The 18,894-nt window shown below is 48.4% G+C and overlaps 1 protein-coding gene across 2 annotated transcripts in view; it reads right to left on the reverse strand.

Moving 5' to 3' along the window:
* Window positions 1-5,877: 5,877 nt before the first annotated feature.
* The window catches only part of PRKCB (protein kinase C beta), a 317,015-nt gene continuing 303,998 nt past the window's right edge, over window positions 5,878-18,894 (reverse strand). The window contains exon 17 of one of the 2 annotated variants that reach the window (XM_034988039.1): window positions 5,878-6,531. In XM_034988039.1, the coding sequence (XP_034843930.1) occupies window positions 6,379-6,531 (153 nt within the window). In that variant the 3' untranslated portion in view covers window positions 5,878-6,378. Of the gene's footprint in view, window positions 12,564-18,894 lie in introns of both variants that reach the window. The other variant, XM_034988038.1, reaches the window with a different exon arrangement.

The raw sequence follows: 18,894 nt of genomic DNA on the forward strand, positions 1-18,894 counted from the left end.
TATTCAGCTCTAATAATTTCTCTCTGCGGTCACAGACTATCTGACAGTTTCAGCCTTTGTAGCAGAAGAGAAACTCACCCTCAAGCCTAGGGTTGAGCCAGGAGATGACAGAGGATGGGATCTGGAGTCATTTTCTGCTTGCTCCTCTCTTCAGTCGGAGTTTCCTCTCCCTTAACATAATTTTTAAGTATTTCCCCTTTCTTGTTGTCTTCCCCCATAAGACCTCCTCTGGGTTCTACCCAGTAGAACTTCCTGAGGATAATCTTGGCATCCACTACCTTCAGGGGCTCCTCAACTCAAGTTACCATGGTTGCTTTTGGCTTTCCGCTGCTTAACGAGGGCAGTGATGTGAATCTGATGCTGCCCATGTTTTAGGGGCTCAAGGAAACTCCTCTAGTTTGAGACTAAGGGCTTTTAAATCTTGCGGGCTTACATAAATGATGATTTCTGTTGTGTTCATGAGGGATCTGAGTCTTTTGATCCAAGGAGAAGGTTATTTCCATTTGGATAAATGGTGTTGGTCTGACTGCCCGCACCAACTCAGAAGCTCTCTGTCAGGGAAAGGATGACTGTAGTGCCCTCTCCCCGCCATCCCCACTTCACCTCAAGGGGTAGGGTTGATCAGGTTGATCAAGGTTGTGCACATTTGGGGTACCTGGGCGGCTCAGTTGGTTAAGCGTCTGCCTTCAGTTCAGGTCATGAGCCTGGGGTCCTGGGATTGAGCCCCATATCAGGTTCCTTGCTGAGTGGAGTCTGCCTCTCCCCTTGCTTGTGTTCTCTCTCTCACTCTCTCTCAAATAAATAAAATCTTAAAAACAAAAAAAGGTTGTGCACATTCATTAGATACAGTCCAAAGACCCCTTTTCTGTCCCATACTCCACCCTGTATTAGGTCTCTTGGAGGAAGCCCTTACCATCCATGTGGTAGGCAGCTTCTCACATACCTCTTAATAATATCTGCCTCACCTATTTATGCCCCTGTGTAATCCCTTCTCCTTAAGTGTGGGCTGGACCCAGTGACTTGAATGGAACTCCCATCTCACTAGTATTCTTGCTCAACTGTCTTCTTAGCTTGTACACTTTGATAAAGCAAGCTGCCATTTTGGAAAGGTGCACATGACAAGGAACTTTGACCAGCCTCCAGCCAAGAGCTACCAAGGAATTGAAGCTCTCAGTTAAATAGCTCCCAGGGAACTGAAATATGCCAACAACCATGTGAGAGAGCTTAGAAGTGGATTCTTCCCTAGTTGAACTGTCAGATGAGACCACAGTCAGTGACAGCCCCAGCCAACACCTTGACTGCAGCTTATGAGGGACCCTGAAACAGAGGATCCAGCTAAACTGTGCCTGGATTCCCAATGCACAGAAACTGTGAGCCAAAAAATGTGTGTTGTTTGAAGATGCTAAGTTTTGGGGTAATCTGTTAACAGTGATAGATGAGTAATACAACCCACATGATATGTAGGAATTCTTTATGCAATCCAGCTCACCTTAGAGTTAGGATCCCACAATGGGATATGCAGTCCAATCTTCAAATAGTAATCAACGCTTCATTTGCTAGTCATTGCCCTTTTTGTATTTACTTCCCTCTTGGACTTTGTTGGGGAGAGTAACTGGTTGAAAACAGAATTGAATGTTCTTCTGTCTCTTGTCCAAACACCATTATAATCTTACCCTGACATCTGGCCTAATTTGGGCAGGCTATCTGCCAGGGAGACTTGCATTTATGGGACAAAATCTGTGGTGGAGAGAGTGTGGTTTAATCATTGAGCAAGGCCTCTAGAATTCAAACTTTTATTGCTTTGGGAAGTCAGGATTCACTTTGGGAGCCAGCATTGCATGTCTAGGAAATGATAAACCACAGAATTCCACGTGGGTCAAAGCAATTTCAGATCAAAACCGGCAAAGATCTAGGACCTGCGATATTTGGCTTTAGGGCTTGTGGAGCCCGATATTGATAGATGGTACTGGATTGAGTGTCCCAGATTTGGTTCCCATTTATCTTGCTTTGCATTCCTCTCTGATTTCTCCAGCATCTCAGCTTGTGTACGAGGTTAGAAAAAGAACCATGGCAGAAATAACATCTGAGGATTTCAGAATTTTGTCCTCATTGGCTTAAAAAGCCTATACCATCAGCTCTCAAATTGACTCTGGTTATTCAATGGGCAAGCCTGAACTCTGGCATCGTGTCTTTGTATGTTGAGATTGAAGAGATAAGTAAGACTGACTTCTGGTGGGCTGTGTGGCCTGACCATGGGGGAAACCCAGGTAGTTTCCTGGCGATTTCTTTCCCATCTACCTTATTTTTCTGATGCTCCCTAAGTTCATGAATGGTTCCATTAAGGGACTGGGTAGTAGATGCAGAATTAGTTATGGATTATTCTATCCCTATGTACATTCATCTTTGTAATGTGTTTTTATAGTGCCTCCCATCCCGAAGTGGAAGCTATTTCTCCACCCCTTGACCTTGGCTTATGGGAAAGCAGTGAACCTGACAGAAGCGAGGCTTGAAAAATGTTTTTTACTGGAGTTTCTTCCCATTACTGTTCTTTGGAGTCCTCAAAACACCAGATGACGAAGTCTATGTTCTAGCTGGAACATATGAGAACTGCGGAACAAAAACAAGCAAACAACTGAACTTCCTCTAGAGCAGCGATGCTGTCAAACGCTATACGGGTGAATGAGACCATCCTAGACCATCTAGTCACCAGCTGACCCTCCAGCTGATTGAAGACATACAAGCAAGACCATCAGAGAGGCACTGGGATGGTCAGATCAGAAAAAACACTGTTGTGAACTGAATAAATGGCTATTTTTAAAAGACACTAAGTTTTGGGGTGGTTTGTTACTCAGTATTAGATAATTGGCGTAGACTCATATCATGTGTATGTTCCCACCAACTCATCTTCTTGGTGAATTTTGAGTCCCTTGAAGGCAAAGGACCACAACTCATCAGAAGGTCAAATTCAGGTCCTTGCCTTTGGTGGTGAGCTTGGCAATGACACAATGGAGACCTCTGAGAACAAAGTGCAATGCCAGCTGAGTCTCTCCTTGAATTACTTCTCACTAGTGGCTTGTCTCTCACACATTACTAAACTTGAGGGATCTTTGGGGTAGACCAAAATTCCCATCTGCAGAGAGTCCACCATTATGGTTTGCTTCCTGAGCATACATCCCCCTTGTTCCAAGAACAGTTTCCAATTTTTATTCAGAGCAATCCCTTGCTCATTCTCAGTTCATGTGGTTTGGGTGGCAGTCTACCCATGGCTCCAGAAGTCCAGCTCATGATGTGTGTGGTCGGTAGTCTTTGAGATGATGCCCAGGGGCCCCCAACTCTGAGGATGCTCACCTTGGGTAAGGTCTTCCCCTTGAATGTGGGCTGGATTTATTGACTTGCTTTTTTTTTTTTTAAGATTTTATTTATTTGTTTGTCAGAGAGAGAGCATGAGCAGGGGGAGGGGCAGAGGCAGAGGGAGAAACAGGCCCCCTGCTGAGTAGGGAGCCCGATGCGGGACTCGATCCCAGGACCCTGGGATCATGACCTGAGCCGAAGGCAGACGCTTAATCGATGGAGCCACCCAGGCATCCCTATTGACTTGCTTCTAAAGAACAGAAAACAGCAATGTGATGGGATGTCACTTCTGAAATTAATGGCTTCCAGATTGGGCACCTGAATCGTTTGCCGTGGGGGAAGCCAGTTGCCATGTCCAGACAGTCCTCTGGAGATGCCTATCTGGTGAGGAACTCACCACCATGTGAGTAAGCTTGGAAGTAAATCCTCTCTCCCTCCGTTGATCCTTCATGTTACTGCAATCTTGGCCAACAGCTTGACTGCAACCTCATGAGACGGGGTTCCACCAGGTAAGCCACACCTAGCTTTCATTTCCTGCCTGCAGACATTGAGAGCTAATACATATTGGTTGCTTTAAAGTTGGGGAGTAACTTGTTATACAGCAACAGAGAGCTAATACAACTTAGGTCTGACGGATCAAAGTACCTCCGCCCCTCCCCTCTCCACCCCAGACATAATGCTCAGTTAAGGAGTGTGCATGTGACCAGGCTGAGCCAATCAGAGTAAACTGCAGGACTTTTATAGGAGCTCCCACTCATTTCTCTCTGGACATGATTCTAGGAAGATGAGAGGCTGGGACTTCTGCATCCTCTTGTCCCTGTGAGTAGAAAGTCCTGGGCTTGGGGCACCTGAGTGGCTCCGTCAGTTAAGCGTCTGCCTTCGGTTCAGGTCATGATCCCAGGGTCCTGGGATTGAGCCCCACATCGGGCTCCCTGCTCAGCAGGGGACCTGTTTCTCCCTCTCCATACGCCCCTCCCCCTGCTCATGCTCTCTCTCTCTGAAATAAATAAAATCTTAAAAAAAAGAAAAAGAGAAAGAAAGTCCTGGGCTATCTTTTGGGTCTCTATATTCCCAGCAGCCAGAATTGTGCCTGGCTCAAAGTGGGTGCTCAACATCTAGGAAAGGAAAGATGGGTTTATATCCAGCAGAGGGAGAAAATAGGAGGGGCCGGCATGACATGGGGAAGAACCAGAAGTAGCAATAGCAAGCTCTTCTGTATTATCATCTTAAATGGAACATGTCATCAAAGGTCTATAGAAAGCCTGCTTATTGTTGTTTTCTAAATGTGATGCATGGAGCACACAGTTTCTTCCTTATGTTTAAGTTGGCTTTCCCCAATTTTAACTGGCAGAGTTTTTAAAATTCTGCAAAGAATGCATGAGGATCAATGGATTCACTGCATCTGTCCGATGGTCCATTTACTGGGCGTTTTCCAAGGAGGCAGGAGATGAATAGTCTGTGGAGTCACAACACACTTGGTGTGACGGGTTTGCTCTTTTCTGCTACCCACTGGCATGAGTAGCTACGAAGGCATGTGCGATAGATTGGATTAGCACATCTTTCAAAAAGAAAATAGAAGCATGATTTCATTCAGAGAAGATATCAGGCTGACACCCTGTGATTCATTAATGTGCCACTCTGATCTCTGAGAGTGGGTTGTGGAGAAAAGGGTATACACTTTTTTTTCCCCCCGATGTCAAATTAGGAGAAAACAGTAAAAAGTAAGTGGTTTTACAGATAGTGACATCCTCGTAGACCACAGAAAAGTGTTCTCTTGGGGTGCCAGTTGGTTAAGCATCCGACTCTTGGTTTCAGCTCAGGTTGTGATCTCAAGGTCATGGGATGGAACCCTGCTTTGGGCTCCGCACTCAGCACGGAGTCTGCTTGGGATTCTCTCTCTCCCTCTTCCTCTGCCCCTCCCGCTCATGCTCTGTCTCTAGAATAAATAAATCTCTTTTAAAAAAAGAAAGAAAAGTGTTCTCCTTGTACTGACAGCAACTTCCTTGCTGACTTTTGTCAGATGGAACGAAATCTTTGTTAAGTGCTTTGTGCTTGAGGATTTAATACACGCAAACCACACTGAATGGATCACTGAGCAGATCCCCTGATTCTGGGCACAGGAAAATATTGAGGTCATTAAGCTTGTGATTCAAATGGCAGAAGTTTCAGCCTCCCGTCTACAGTGGCCAGGTATGTGGATAGGGAGTGTAACACAACAGGGCATGGTGGAGACTGTGGCGGAGTGTGAGCCCACACTTTTAAAGGAGACAGCCGTTTCTCAGTTCGGTTGAATTATTTCCACAGGGGAACCAGGCCCAGGGCTGCTTGTCTTCCAATTTTTTTTTCAAGTGAATCTGAAAACCCCAGGATTTATATAAAATATCCCATTTTTTTAAATGTTGACAACGAAATAAAATTGTGTGCATGCAAAACAAAGCTCGTCTACCGGCTGCCTCGGCCTGGGGCTCTCCAGTTTATAATCCCTGTGCCAGGGCCTATTTAGAAGCAGACACGTTAACAAGAGAGTTTGCATATATTAACTCAGTTTAATCATATCAATTCTTAAACAAAAAATTTCCTCCAAGAGACAACAGTTCACAGTAACTGCAAAGCTTACTCACAATTTTTTAAAAATACCAGTCATGCTTAGCATTCAAAGAAGATATGGTAGGATAACTGTAAAAACATTTACCAGGAACATCAGCTTCTGACTTTAAAAATTACAAATACTGAAGCATTTTGGTATCAGACACAGTAGGTTTGACATCGTCTGTTCATTTTGATGAGTTTCTGGAAGTTTGGAAAATTGTACCTCTCTAATTGGAGAAAGCGTTTACTCTAAACTAAACATTTTCAAATGTAGAAAACAAACTAGCAAGCTACACATACAAAGAAAAGCCCTCGAGGACAAGCCCTCCACACATTGACTGCCAGCATATGCACCATGGATCCTGGAAGACTAGAATTGATACATACACTTGACCTGAAGTCTTACACTCCAGGCTCGACAATGGAGTCTGCATTCACCTACACATTAATGACAAACTCTGGGTTAGTATAGGAGAAGCCAGCAAATTCATTTTGGTCCAAGTTCATGATGAAGAGTTTATCAGTAGGCGTGAGTTCCACAGGCTGTCTGGTGAACTCTTTGTCGAAGTTGGAGGTGTCTCGCTTGTCTCTCTGCCAAATGGAAAGCAAACACATTAACACAGCATAAGAAGGAAACACTACCCACACCTGCCAGTTAGTGGGAAGCCGATGACATCTCATGGGCAGAGTCAGAAAGAGCCCTGTGCTGAGTTGTTTAGCAGGTGCTTTGCACATACTATCCCCTGCCTTTCACCTCACATTGTAGGTTGGCTTCAGGAGAGAAAACTTGGTGGCAATTGCCTAAGAAAGGAAAGGAAACATTGAATTTCTTTAAGGATTGTCATAAAGTGGACTGTGGGTATGTGTGGGTTCTGTTTTCTTTGGCTTTGAGATGAACTGAACTGGAAACTACTTCTTACCATGTAAAATGTCATAGAATTAGTCACGGGATAGAGCGTCCCAGAGGAAACCATCCAGCAGCGACCCCTGTGGCGAGGAGGCTCCTTTCTTTAAAAAGGAGAGCGGTTGCACAACCACTCAGTTGCCAAGAAGGTGGAGTGTCATGTGGGGACATCAGATCTCTGCCTGACGAAAGGAGCTGACCACTGTCCACCCCACATCCCCTGGTGCTAACTAGGCTTTGAAGGGATGCTCAGAGACCCACCCACAGACTAGAATTTGGGTCTTCATCCGCCACAGGCTGTCTCCAAGGATGGTTACAGCATAGCATGTATCTAGTCAACAAGCTATACGAAACAAAACCCAAAGCTTAAAGTAAGGTCTGTAAGGGCAGCCTTAAAACAAACAAAAATTCTATTCTCCTGGTTAGCCTGATATTTCTTTTTTTTTGGCGGGGGGGGCATTAATCCCAGGTTACTAACTACAATTTGGGGCAACCTTTTCCAGGGAACAGCAGAGTGTGGGCTAATAAAAACACCTCACGTCTGTATGATGTTCTCACCTGTTCAGGGTCCTGCAGGCTCTCGTTCCCTCCCATCCTCACCACCCACCTGAAGGCGGGAGGGGCTGGAGTCCTCACCCTCCCTGGTTTGCCATAGGAGAAAACGGGTGCAGGAAGATACAGTGACTTGCCCAAGGTTTTACAATGGGGTAGTGATCTTTACCTGACCACATTGCGCTTAATTAGGGCTCACCTCAGTCCCTCCGACTGGGTGCAGGGGTGGGTCAGGGGAGAGAGTCTGATGGCTGGTTTATTACAGGTTAGCCGAGGAGAACGCCTGGGTCTGCCTCGCTGAAGCCAGAGCTGGGTCAGATCTAAAGAGGGGAGGCTCAGTGAGTATTGACTGATTTGCTGGAGTCCAGTCAATCGCCATTCATGACTTAGGTTTTGCTTCTAATGGGCGCTTACTGGTAGGGTTTCTCATTGCTGGGCTCATTCCCTGTTGCCAAATACCTCCCACAAGAATTCCTTCCTTCAGGCTGCTCCCTTGAGACAGGTAAAATGTCCCTATGGAGTTGCCACTTAATTGCATTGTATTTGTGTTGAGGTGTGGGAGTGAAGGCGGGGGATGGGGGCAGGGAACACACTTCAGTAAGTGTCGCTAGACTGCAGTGGGCTCAAGATGCAGATGGAGCTGCTTTCTAGATGGTGGGCCATCTCCTGCCATGCCCCACCCATCTGTTTTATCCTGTCCTGCTGGCTGTCAGCCTGTCCTATGCTGTCCCAGGCACGGGCTGTGTTATCTCTTGTGTTCAGAGAAAAGCTCAAACATCACCCCTTCCTTTAATATTGCCCGTGCATCCCTCCCTGGGCCCTACAAGTCATACCTTAGCATCCTTTTAATTGTCTTCATGGCACCCACGTACTATCAGACATTGTCTTATTTATTGCCTCTCTCCAGGCAGGGAGGGTCCATACCCATTTCTTCACTACCATTATTTCCAGGGCCAAGAAAAAGGCTTGGCACACAGCAGGCTGTCCACAACTATTTGTTGAATGAATGAATCAATGAATGGAGATCGACTAAGGATGAGCCTCTTTGCCTCTTGTTTTTTTTCCCCAACATACACTTGTCCTTGAGCCAGAGACCCCACTCTATAGCAGCAATGAAATTGTTCCTGTTGATTCTGTGGGTCCCTCACATCGGCCTCTGTCCACTCTGAGCCCCAGTAGGGACTGAACTGTTAGGCCCCTTCAAGGTCTGAGAGCTGTGGGGCTATGTGTAGGCCCCAGGTAGATTTGGGGCTAGAAGGCAGGCAGTTGCTTCTTTTCAGATCTCCCCTGGGAACATCGACCCCATCTGGCCTTCCCTGCCTTTGGGCATCCCCGGAGGTTCCCTTACCACCAGCCCCAGCTTTCACAGCTCTTCCCCATCTGTTGTGCTGGTAGGTCTCGGGCTTCAAACAGTCACATGGTCCAAATAGAACCTGCCATTAGGGATTTCGTCCCGTGGGCAGATCCCCTTAGGAAATACCCCTGAATTTTACCTCTAGAAGGTGGGAGAGGATAGGCCTCTCTGTTGGGACCATTCTTTTTTTGGGTGGATAGCATCTGAAGCCACATGAGCAGAGTATCACTCAACCAAGGAGGGTTATTAATTCCCTATGGAGTTGCCACTTAATTGCATTGTATTTGTGTTGATTCCCCAAGGTCATTAGGACCATGGCCCCACCCTTTCCTAGAAGAGGAGCAGGTTAGTGAGAAGTCTAAGAAATGCCAAAGATGATTCTTGGATCCTGGCAGACAATTAGCCATGGCTAATACGGACTGTGTTTAGGTTTCTTTGGATTCTCTTATTTAATTTCTTTTTTTAAATTCCTTCCCTAATTTAAGTGCTTTTGGAAAATCTCAGCTTGTCTCATCTAGAAGAACCAGGCGGTGTCAAGCTGGGGGCAGTGTGCTGGCAGAAGAGCATCTCCCCGAGGGCTGGAAAGGGTAATGCCTGCAGGAATCTGGGTGAGAAAACTCTAAGAAGTGAGATTCAGGACTCAGAACCGAGCTGTAAAACCAATCCCCTCTCTCTATATGAGTATCTGTCTCTGCTCAAATCTTGGTGATTCTATGGTCTGTTCAAGCATGGAGACTGTGCCTTTGGCCTTCTAGAAGGAAACCCACCCCAGCTCCCATCTAGCCCCTGTCCTTCCCCACCCACTGCACTCTAGGATTGTCCCAGAAATCTGGGTCAAGGGGCCACTGCTGCATTTCCTCCTTCAGCCTCAAACTGTGGTCTACAGAGAGAAAGAGGCGCCCTGAAGACTTCTGATGACTTTTTCTTTCTTGTAAGCAGCCTCCCCTGACTAACTCAGAGACTGCTTATCTCTAGATCACATCATGCTTTTAATTAACACCTGCCGCCCCGGATTGCATCGTTGGGGTTCCCCACTGTGCTCCTGGTACCCAACAGAGAGCCTGGCACACAGTCGGGGGCTCAATGAATGCTCCCTGGATGACTGAATGGGGGGTGGAATACTGGGATGACTGCACAGAGAAGTGGGAAATCCTTCTTCCAGGATAAACTTGCAAAGCATGGCCCAGAGATGCCATATTCTCAAAGCTCTGTTTCTTGGTCTCCTTCGGACTTAAAGTGGTGATGGAAAAAGAAATTGCGGGGCACTCTGACTGAGGATCCCTCACTTGCACAGAAGACTTTCCTGGCCAACTCTCAGCAAGGTGTGTTAGGGGAACAGAGACTGGCTTGAGTACCTCTTTCTGCAAACGATTCAACTTTTGAAAAAATAATGACAGAAATTTGGCAAATGTGCAGCGTGTATACACAATATATTCTTCCTATCTATCCATTCATCCATCTATGTCTAGCTATCTACCTACCTACTTATCTTACAGTGTTCTCTAATGTTGTCTCAAATAATCTATCAATGGCCCAATGTTTCTCCCTGGTTTTTATCTTCCTGAGAACAGGTCCAAGGAAAGACCTGGTGACCCAACAGCCAGACGAAGGACCTCAGATAACTTGCTTGTTGGTGGGCATGGCTCAGAGACACGGGCTACAGAGCAGAAACAGTCCCGCACTGAGTCAGCTGCCTGACCTTGGGCAAGTCACTTCCTCTGTCCGGATGCCAGTGTCCCCAACAAGAAAATGGGGGGAGGAGGCTTCTGCCCCGATTTCCTTCCTTCTCTAACTTCCTGAGCTTGTCAGCTGGGACTTGGGGTTTGCCCCACATGGGGTCAACATTGCTACCACGATGGAGAAGCCAAGGGCAGACAGGAGTGAGCCAGGGGCCTCTGCCTATATGGAAATCCCAATCACGGGTTTCTTAAAGATGAGAAATGTTCCTTCAAGGACACTTTTCAAGTTGGTAAAGTTCTCCTGATGGTCTCTTAGAAGCTCTGGTGCTTCTGGAAATCACTCGACTTGTGATAAGAATTCTCTGTAGGGTTGCCTGGGAATAGAAGGAGGCAGTAGGCAAGGGGATTTCTCCCCCCCAAGGGGTTTCCTTGGCTTCTTGGCGCTCACAAAGCTGCTCGCAAGAAAGAATATTTAGTCCAAGCTAGGAGGAATGGTGATTTTGATAAGAAAATCAAGAGCCCCAGCCATGCTCCTAGCTGGCCCCTAAACTTGACTCTGGCCTTGGCATCCGGTATCGTTGGAAGCCCCAGCCAGCTCATCCCATCCCATTACAGGCTGCCAGGAGTCCCTGGACCATCCCCGGGGCTGAGGTTAAGCTCTGGGTTTAGTTCCTTTCTGTCCCGAAGCCTCAGGAGCCCTGCTTGGCAGTTTGGGTCCACATTTTTCAAAGAGAGCCGTTTTTTCTTGAAATAGCATTTCTTCTTTCTTTTCTTTTTTTTTTTTTTATTGTATCTCGATGCTAGAAAAAAAATGGCACATAACAGATATCCAGATACAGATGGACATTTCCACAAACATCTTGCAAAACAACATCAAAGTGAAGAATACAACCGTCTACGTTTCAAGAAATGGTGTCTTTCTCAGAGTGCTTAATTAGCTTTCCAAAGCCAGCAACAAACCTAGACAAATCCCATCCGCGCGGGCATGGGTCTGCTAGGCTCCAGAGCCGCCTTCTTGACAAATCAAAGCAGGTCATTGTGGTTAATAACATTTGGACACAGATTTCAAAGCATGTGTAACAAAGTGAGTTTTTTTTTTTCTTTTTGCATTTGAACAACAACAGAAATAAAACCCCAAAGCAAATAAAATTTGAAATGTAATGTAAAACCATGGTCCTCTGGGACCTGGCTAGAGTGACCATGTCTTTTCAGGGGGGGTGATGCCAAATGCCCTTTGCAAGGAGTTTGAGGATGAAGGTGATCAGGGGGGACAGAGAGTATCAGGAATTACAGCATGGAGGTGGCGCCCAAGCCAGTTGCCTTTTGACTGATCCCTTGAGGTCCTTTTAGATGGAGACTGTCTCAATGCACCCTCTTGGCATTTTAAAAGGGCTGAGATCATCTCCTTCACTTTGAGTCTAAAAAGTAGCAAATAGATTTTATTTTTAGCCTGTGCTCGGCACAGCTCCTGGTGCCTCCAAACCAGGCAGAATGGAGGAATTCCCTCTACGTCAAAGCAACCGTACACTTGGATGCAAGCCAAGCTCCGGGTCCAGGAGGGAGAGAATGCTGCTAGCATCCGGTGATCCGCTCATTTGGTAGGAACGATCTAGACTGAATGCCTAGAGTTGGGAAACGTGTGATGTGGGAGCGCTGGGAGGAAGGGAGAGAAAGCAGGCATTTTTCTGTTCCCCCAGGCTCTGCGGAGTGGCCATGCTGGGGAAAGTCAACGGGAGGAGGACGTTTGCTAATGTGCTAATTAATGCAGCAACATTTGTGACGTGCCGCCCGCATCATCCCATCTCACAGAGATGCTCCAAACTACCTGAGGACATTTGGCTTCTGAAACATGGTCACTCTAGTCTCATCAGCAAATAAAACATGGATGCGACGTGGCAATGAGAAGGAAAGATGTCACCACAACAGCTGTTGAGCTCGAATGACAGAAATGAAGGACGGAGGGCTACACATCTACTTAGCTCTTGACTTCGGGTTTTAAAAATTCAGAGTTAACAAAGGAAAATCCTTCGAATTCTGACTGGTCAATATTCCTGATGACTTCCTGGTCGGGAGGAGTTAGGACTGGTGGATGGCGGGTGAAAAACCGGTCGAAGTTTTCAGCATTTCGCCCACACTATGAGAGGGGAAGAAAAGGACTTGTGGTAGGTGGAAAACAACAACAAAAAAGAAACCAAAGAAACGAAACCAAAACCAAAGACCCAAACAAAACAGAACCAAACACAATGGGGCGTGGCTCGCTCCCCTGCCTCAGAGAGGTTGTTTCAATGATCAGAAATGAGAGCAACATAAAATGCAAAATCCTCATGACCTTTGGCACATGACCTGGGGCTCCCGACGTGCAGTTTCTAGGGCTCGTGAGCTGCCCCTGGTGTCCTCTGGGCAGTCAGGAGCTGCATGGCAAAGGCATGAGATGGTGGGGCAGGTGGGGGGGGGTGGCGTGTCCCCTCCTCTCACCCCCGACCCCGAGGAGTCAGCCAAGCCCACCTGCTGAAAGAGATGGGATTAAGGTACCGGCGATGCCTCGCGCGCCACCAGATGCAAAGTAATGAGCCCGTTATACGTCACCTGGGAGATCCCAGTATTTAGCAGTGGATCCCTCCAAGTGCAGTCCTCTGGCTACCGGTCAGGAACGACGGACGCAGCCCGGCTCCAGAGACACAGGAGTTTACAAACTCTAGTCAGTGGACACGGATCCTGAGACCTGGGTTTGGTGCCTGCAATGGCCGGCCACCCACGAGGCCCCGGTTAGCTGGGTAAGTCCTTGACCCTTAGTCACAAGGTGCCAGCAGGCCCACTCAGCCACTCTCTCTCCAAATGGGAGCGGAGGGTGTGGGATGAAACACAAGCCAGAGCTTGGTGGGGCAGCTGGGTTCTAGAGAGGAAACCGTCATCATTTCTCACCCACCCGGGCGTCCTTCTGTACGCAAAGGTCTTGGTCCCAGGCAGGGGGAGTAATGTATGTGCGCATGCACGGACAAGCGTGCACACACTCGTTCCCACCGAGGGAGAAGACACTCAGTCAAGGAATCTGGTATTCTTCGTTTTTCACCGGCAAACATGTGCACAGAGTTCTCAGTATCTGCAACACAGCGTCTACGGCAGGTAGCCACAAGCTAATAATAGAGCAGTAAGTACTAGTAGGTAGGACGGCTCGTATTCATGACGCTTTTGCTATACACCAGCCACCCTAGAACGCTCTACTTGCATTGTCTTATTTCATCCTCCCAATGGCCCTATGACGGGGGCATTAGCCCTACTGGACAGATGAAGAAACCGAGGCCAGGGAGATGATGTCATTAGTTCAAGGTCACCCAGCCACTGAGTCGCAGAGCTATTCACAGAGCTCTGACGTCAGAGCCCGAACTCCTGGCTCCATTCCACGCGAATGGGTTACAGGCTGAGGAGGGCGGGACGAAGTGGGCGGGGCTGGGAAGGGGGAGGCGGAGTCAAGGATGGGGATGAAGAGGTCTGGTTTGAAGGACAGCGGAAATGTGGTGCGTCAACCCCGGAGACAGAGAAAGTGGGAAAATTCAGAAAGACGGCTATTTCCATTTGGACACGATGACTCTGAGGGACCGGGGAGGCTCAGGAGATGACCTGAGGGGGTGAGAAGGAGATTCGGGAGCTCAGGAGAGAGGTCCTGGGGAAAAAAACCCAAAACATTGAAAGGACAGAACATGAGAAGTGGAAGAAAGATAATAATAACAGTAATAAAAACTACCGCGCAGTTTCCAGGCAACTGGCATTTGCTCAGGGTTGCGCATACATTACCTTTTTGCTTCACATAACCACCCTGGGAGGTGAGGATCTGATTTCCATTTGCCAGTGAAAAACTTGCCCCTAAAACCGAGAGCGGGAAGAGGAGACCCAGGAGGGAGCACTGTCAGACAGGCTGGGGACTGCGAGAATCCAGGGAGACGGGGCTGCTGGAGCTGAAATATCTCCGAGGGGTCAAGCGGAAAGTCGTGGAAAATGGGCCACAGATAAGAAGATGAGAAGATGAAGAGCTGCCTCTGAGCCTGAGTCACGGGCAGAGGGAAGGTGAGTTGAGAAAGTCAAGGAGTGCACACTCCCCCTTTGCTCCTTCAAGCCCCATGGTCAAGGGAAGCAGAAGTATGGGTGTGTGTGTGTGTGTGTTTGTGTGTATGAGTTTGTGCGCGTGCTTGGGACTCAGCTCCCAGAGGGCCTCAGAACTCCTACTCTGTTCCTGTTTGGGAAAATTCTCTTCAGCCATGTTGATATCTTTGCTTCAGGTCTCAGAAAACGAGAAGTGACCCCTCGCCCCCGCCTGCCTGCCCTACAATCAAGACTTGGGGTCTGCTCTGCTGGCCGGTGGGGGAAAACTTTTGACCACAGAAGGATGGACCCTCAACACAGTGTAGTCGGGATTATAGTCCAAGTTCTTTCATTGCTTATGCATCTTTTTTTTCATTCGAGAAATATTTTTTGAGTACCTACTATGTGCCAGGCCCCGTGCTAAAGGTAAGTTATACAAAATCTATGCCTCGTGGAACTTGCATTCTACTGGGGAAGAAAGGCTACAAACACATAAATAGAAGTGGAACTGTGAACATGCAGAGTTGTCTTAATGCCAGATGGGGGAGGCAAGTGGTATTAAGAAAAATAAAGTCAGGCCAGGGATACAGAGCGAAGAGAATGCCATTTTCGATAAAGTGGTCAGCTCTGAGGAGATGAGCTTGGAGCATCTTAATGTCTGGAGGAAAAGCATTCTAGGCAGAGGGAAGTGCATTTGCAAAGGCCCAGAGACGGGCACGCTCGCTTGACCGAATCCGCCAAGAGTGCTGAGGCCAGTGTAGCCAGAGCGGTGATCAAGAGGCAGAGGGGTGACAGAGGGGGCCTTGCTGGCCAAGGGAGAACAGAGGGTTTCCATCTCTGCCTGGTGAGAAGTCACTGGAGGGTTCTGCGCACCCAGCATGCTCTGACTCGGTTTTCTTGTACAAAGCTGATGGAAGGGCGAGGTGCAGGGGTGTCAACCGGGAGATGAGAGAGGATGGTGGCTCAGAGGAAGGTGCCCTTGGGGGAGATGGAAAGGTGCATCTGGACTGATGGGAGAGGTGGCAAGATGTGCTGATGGGTCAGAAGTGGAGTATTCCAGGAAGAGAGGGCCTGTCGGTGACCCCTCAACTGGGTGCCTGTGCTCTGGGGCGAGTGGGGGACGCTCGGGGTAGAGCACCTTCAGGGGGCCATCGGGCACTTGCTTTCCTGTTTGATGGGTCTGAATGCCCAGTGGGGATGTCGAGGGTGTGGGGACTGAAGACGGCTGGCAGCTAGACTGATGGCAGAGGCGCCGGGGAAGGGAGAAGCTAGCTGTCATCATCTGGAGGAGAGTGATGGGGGACAGGGCCAAGGGGCAGAGGGGTGGCGGTGGACACAACCCAGAGGGGCTGGAGCCAGGGACTGGTGGTTGGGAGTGAGCCAGCATGGTGTAAGGCACACCTGTGCGTGTTCCTCTTTGGCCTGGGTGCTGGGATCCTGACCAGCCAGTGTGGGAAGCAGGGGAGTGGAGACCTGGAGTCTTCAGGGGCCATTTTTCTTTAAAAACCATCAATTTCCCGTGCACACCAGAAGGCTGCAGCTTGGCGGGGGCCTCCCCATAGGCTGTGATAGGAGACAGAGAAACAGCTCCTGGCTGAGCCTTTCCCCCTCCCCTTCCCCCCCCCCCCAAGCGCCTCAGAGAACAATGAAATCTTTAAGTGAGATAGCAGGGAGGAGATACAAAAGCAGGGGTTAACCAAGGGGGCACAATGCAGCGGGAGCGTGATTTTCCTGCTAATAAGCAGCTTACAGGGCTGGCAGATCACAGCCTCCCTAAGTGTTTCTGTGTTTTTCAAATGGAGCTGTCACTGCCCATTAGTTTCAGGAGCACTCCCTAAATGGAGACGTCAGCCCTTGGGAGGCACAGCCCGGATCAGCTCCGCTCTGCGCCTGCTGTGTCCTTGGAGAACGGGACAGCTCTGCGGCTGGGACTAAGTGACACACACAGCGTGGACCACACCTGTTTCTCTGGTGGCCCTGGGTGGGGACCGAGCGTCAGTGAGCTCCTGAAAGAAACCCCACCCCCCTTGTCATCAGAGCCCACCACCAGAGCCCCCGCAACAGCGACAGGGACCCACACCCACTCGGTTATTGAAACTACACGGCACCTCTTCCCAGGGTGGGGAGAGGGGAGTGAGGATTTTGACTTGTTCAATTGCGCCTCTGAATCTGAGAACCTAGACAGTTTGAAAAGTTTATCTGTGAGCTGTTACATGTGAGCTCTCTTTTTTTTTTCTCCCCCTTCTTCTCTTCTTTCTAATTTCTGTTTCATTGTGTTAATAACAGCTCCGAGTCTAGCTGTCGAATGGAGCTGGCTTAGTCATAGCCGCCACAGGGATCTTTCAGACGCCAACCTGGATATGTCATTTCTCTGCAACGCTCCCCGTTGCCCGGGGCCCACGCTCCTTAGCATGGCTTACAGGGCCCTTTCGGACTTGGCCCTGGTCACCTGGTCACTAGCCCCTCACTGCCCACTCCCCCACCCCCCAACACCCTCCAGCTGTACTTGGTCCCCGGGTGTTCCAGGATGCTTATGAACTCTGTCACCTCCCAGTCTTTGCAATGAGCTGCCTCCTCCACCAGGAACACCTGCCTCCCACCCTGTCCCGCCCCCCCAACCAGGGCATTTCTTACAAATCCTTTTTTGTCTCCAGACAGATGTCACTTCCTCCAGGGTCCTTTCCCTGGGCCCCTCCTCTATACTCCTGGGTTTATCCCACCAAGATACAGATGTTCATCAAAAAACTGTTCGAGAGGGGGGAAAAAAGTTGACATCAACTATCCACCAATAGGGAAAAAAGTTAAATAATGATACATCTATCTGATGTATTACCATGCAAAACACTTTTAAAAATGAAAAGGAGCCTTTGAATATTAAGTGACATAGTTACATATAATTACTGTGTACAATGTGTTCCCGTGCTATAAATTATATACACAAATGTGTATGCTCGCAGGTACTGCAGATCCCACATATGCTTATAAAGACTGGATGCATTACAGATTCAATTTCATTTTCTCCTTTATCTTTTCTGCTTGATTGTGTTTTTGAAAGTCTAAATAACAATCAGATTTTTTTTAATAAGAAGAAACCCTCCAAAAGCTACTTTAAATGAGGGAGCTACTGCTATTTGGGTGCTGAGGTGCTGCTTCTGCCCGGCGGTGTGTTGGGCACTGGAAATACGATGACACACAAGAGGGTCCCTGTCCTGGTCATCATGGAGCTTGCGGTTTAGCAGAGGAGACAGATGCACACAGGCCACTGCATGGTACCACGGGACCACTGGGGCCACGGAGCACAGAAGTGAGGAACCTAAGAAGGGCCAGGAAGACTTCCTGGAGGAGGTGACATCTAAGCTGAGTGCAACCAGAAAGAAAGACATTGTTTCTTCGGAGGAGGGAAGGATATTGTCCAGGGAAGACAAGGAGGTGAAAAGAGGGTAGGGACAGAGCAAGATGCCGGAGAAGAGGACAAGAGCCCACCCCATACTGCTTAACCAGGCTTGACGGGTGGGAGGCTTACGGCACAGGGGAGCTTCCTGCAAGGCATCCTCGGGAACCCAAACTAGAAGGTCATGGTGAAAATATACCCGAGCCACACAGCCTGGGTAAAAAGACAAAAGAGTCTTTTTCTTGGGGCACCCGGGTGGCTCAGTCAGTTAAGCATCTGCCTTTGGGTCAGATCCCGGGATCGAGACACGCATGGGGCTCCCTGCTCAGCGGGGAGGCTGCTTCTATCTCTGCCTCTGAGTCCCCCCCCCCCCAACTAGTGCTCTCTCTCCTCTCTCTCAAATAAATACAATCTTAAAAAAAAAAAAAGAATCTTTTTCTTCTTTTTTAAATGTGCAAACTCAATGACATTCCGGGTCCTTTTCATGCCTGACAGACTGCCCTCCACAGCAGGACAACACAGGAGGGACCCACCCAGGGAGAAGCAGTTAGCTGAGCACAGAGCTGTCCACACGTTGGATCATTTTAAGAAGTCGTTTGTGGGCCAAGGTTTCTCTGGAGCAGAGTCAGACAAGGTGCACTGGAGAAAGAAAAGAAAGATGAAAGCTCCCTTTTCTGTGACTAGGTGAAGACTCTTTACAATCGGGGCACTTGATCTCCTGTGTCTGTGTAGTGAGAAGGAAGTCAGCAAGAGAGGGGGCTTGGCTGGGTAGCAAGTTTCATGTTTTGTGTTGTTTTATCTAAAAATAAGATGCCAAATCTTGTTTTCCTCCAGATTTCGGTCTACCTTCTCGAAGAAGCTGTCCGGGATCACCTCAAGACAAAGTAATCCTCCCCTCCTGTTACTCTCCCTCAGAGCATCCTGCTCCCTGCGTGCACAGGAAGTAACCTACCCAAAGAGCCCGATCGAGATGACATGTTTATTTCTTTGCTTCTCT

Source organism: Mirounga leonina, unplaced genomic scaffold, assembly GCF_011800145.1.
Source record: "Mirounga leonina isolate KUSES-001 unplaced genomic scaffold, KU_Mleo_1.0 Mir_448, whole genome shotgun sequence".
NCBI lineage: Eukaryota > Metazoa > Chordata > Mammalia > Carnivora > Phocidae > Mirounga > Mirounga leonina.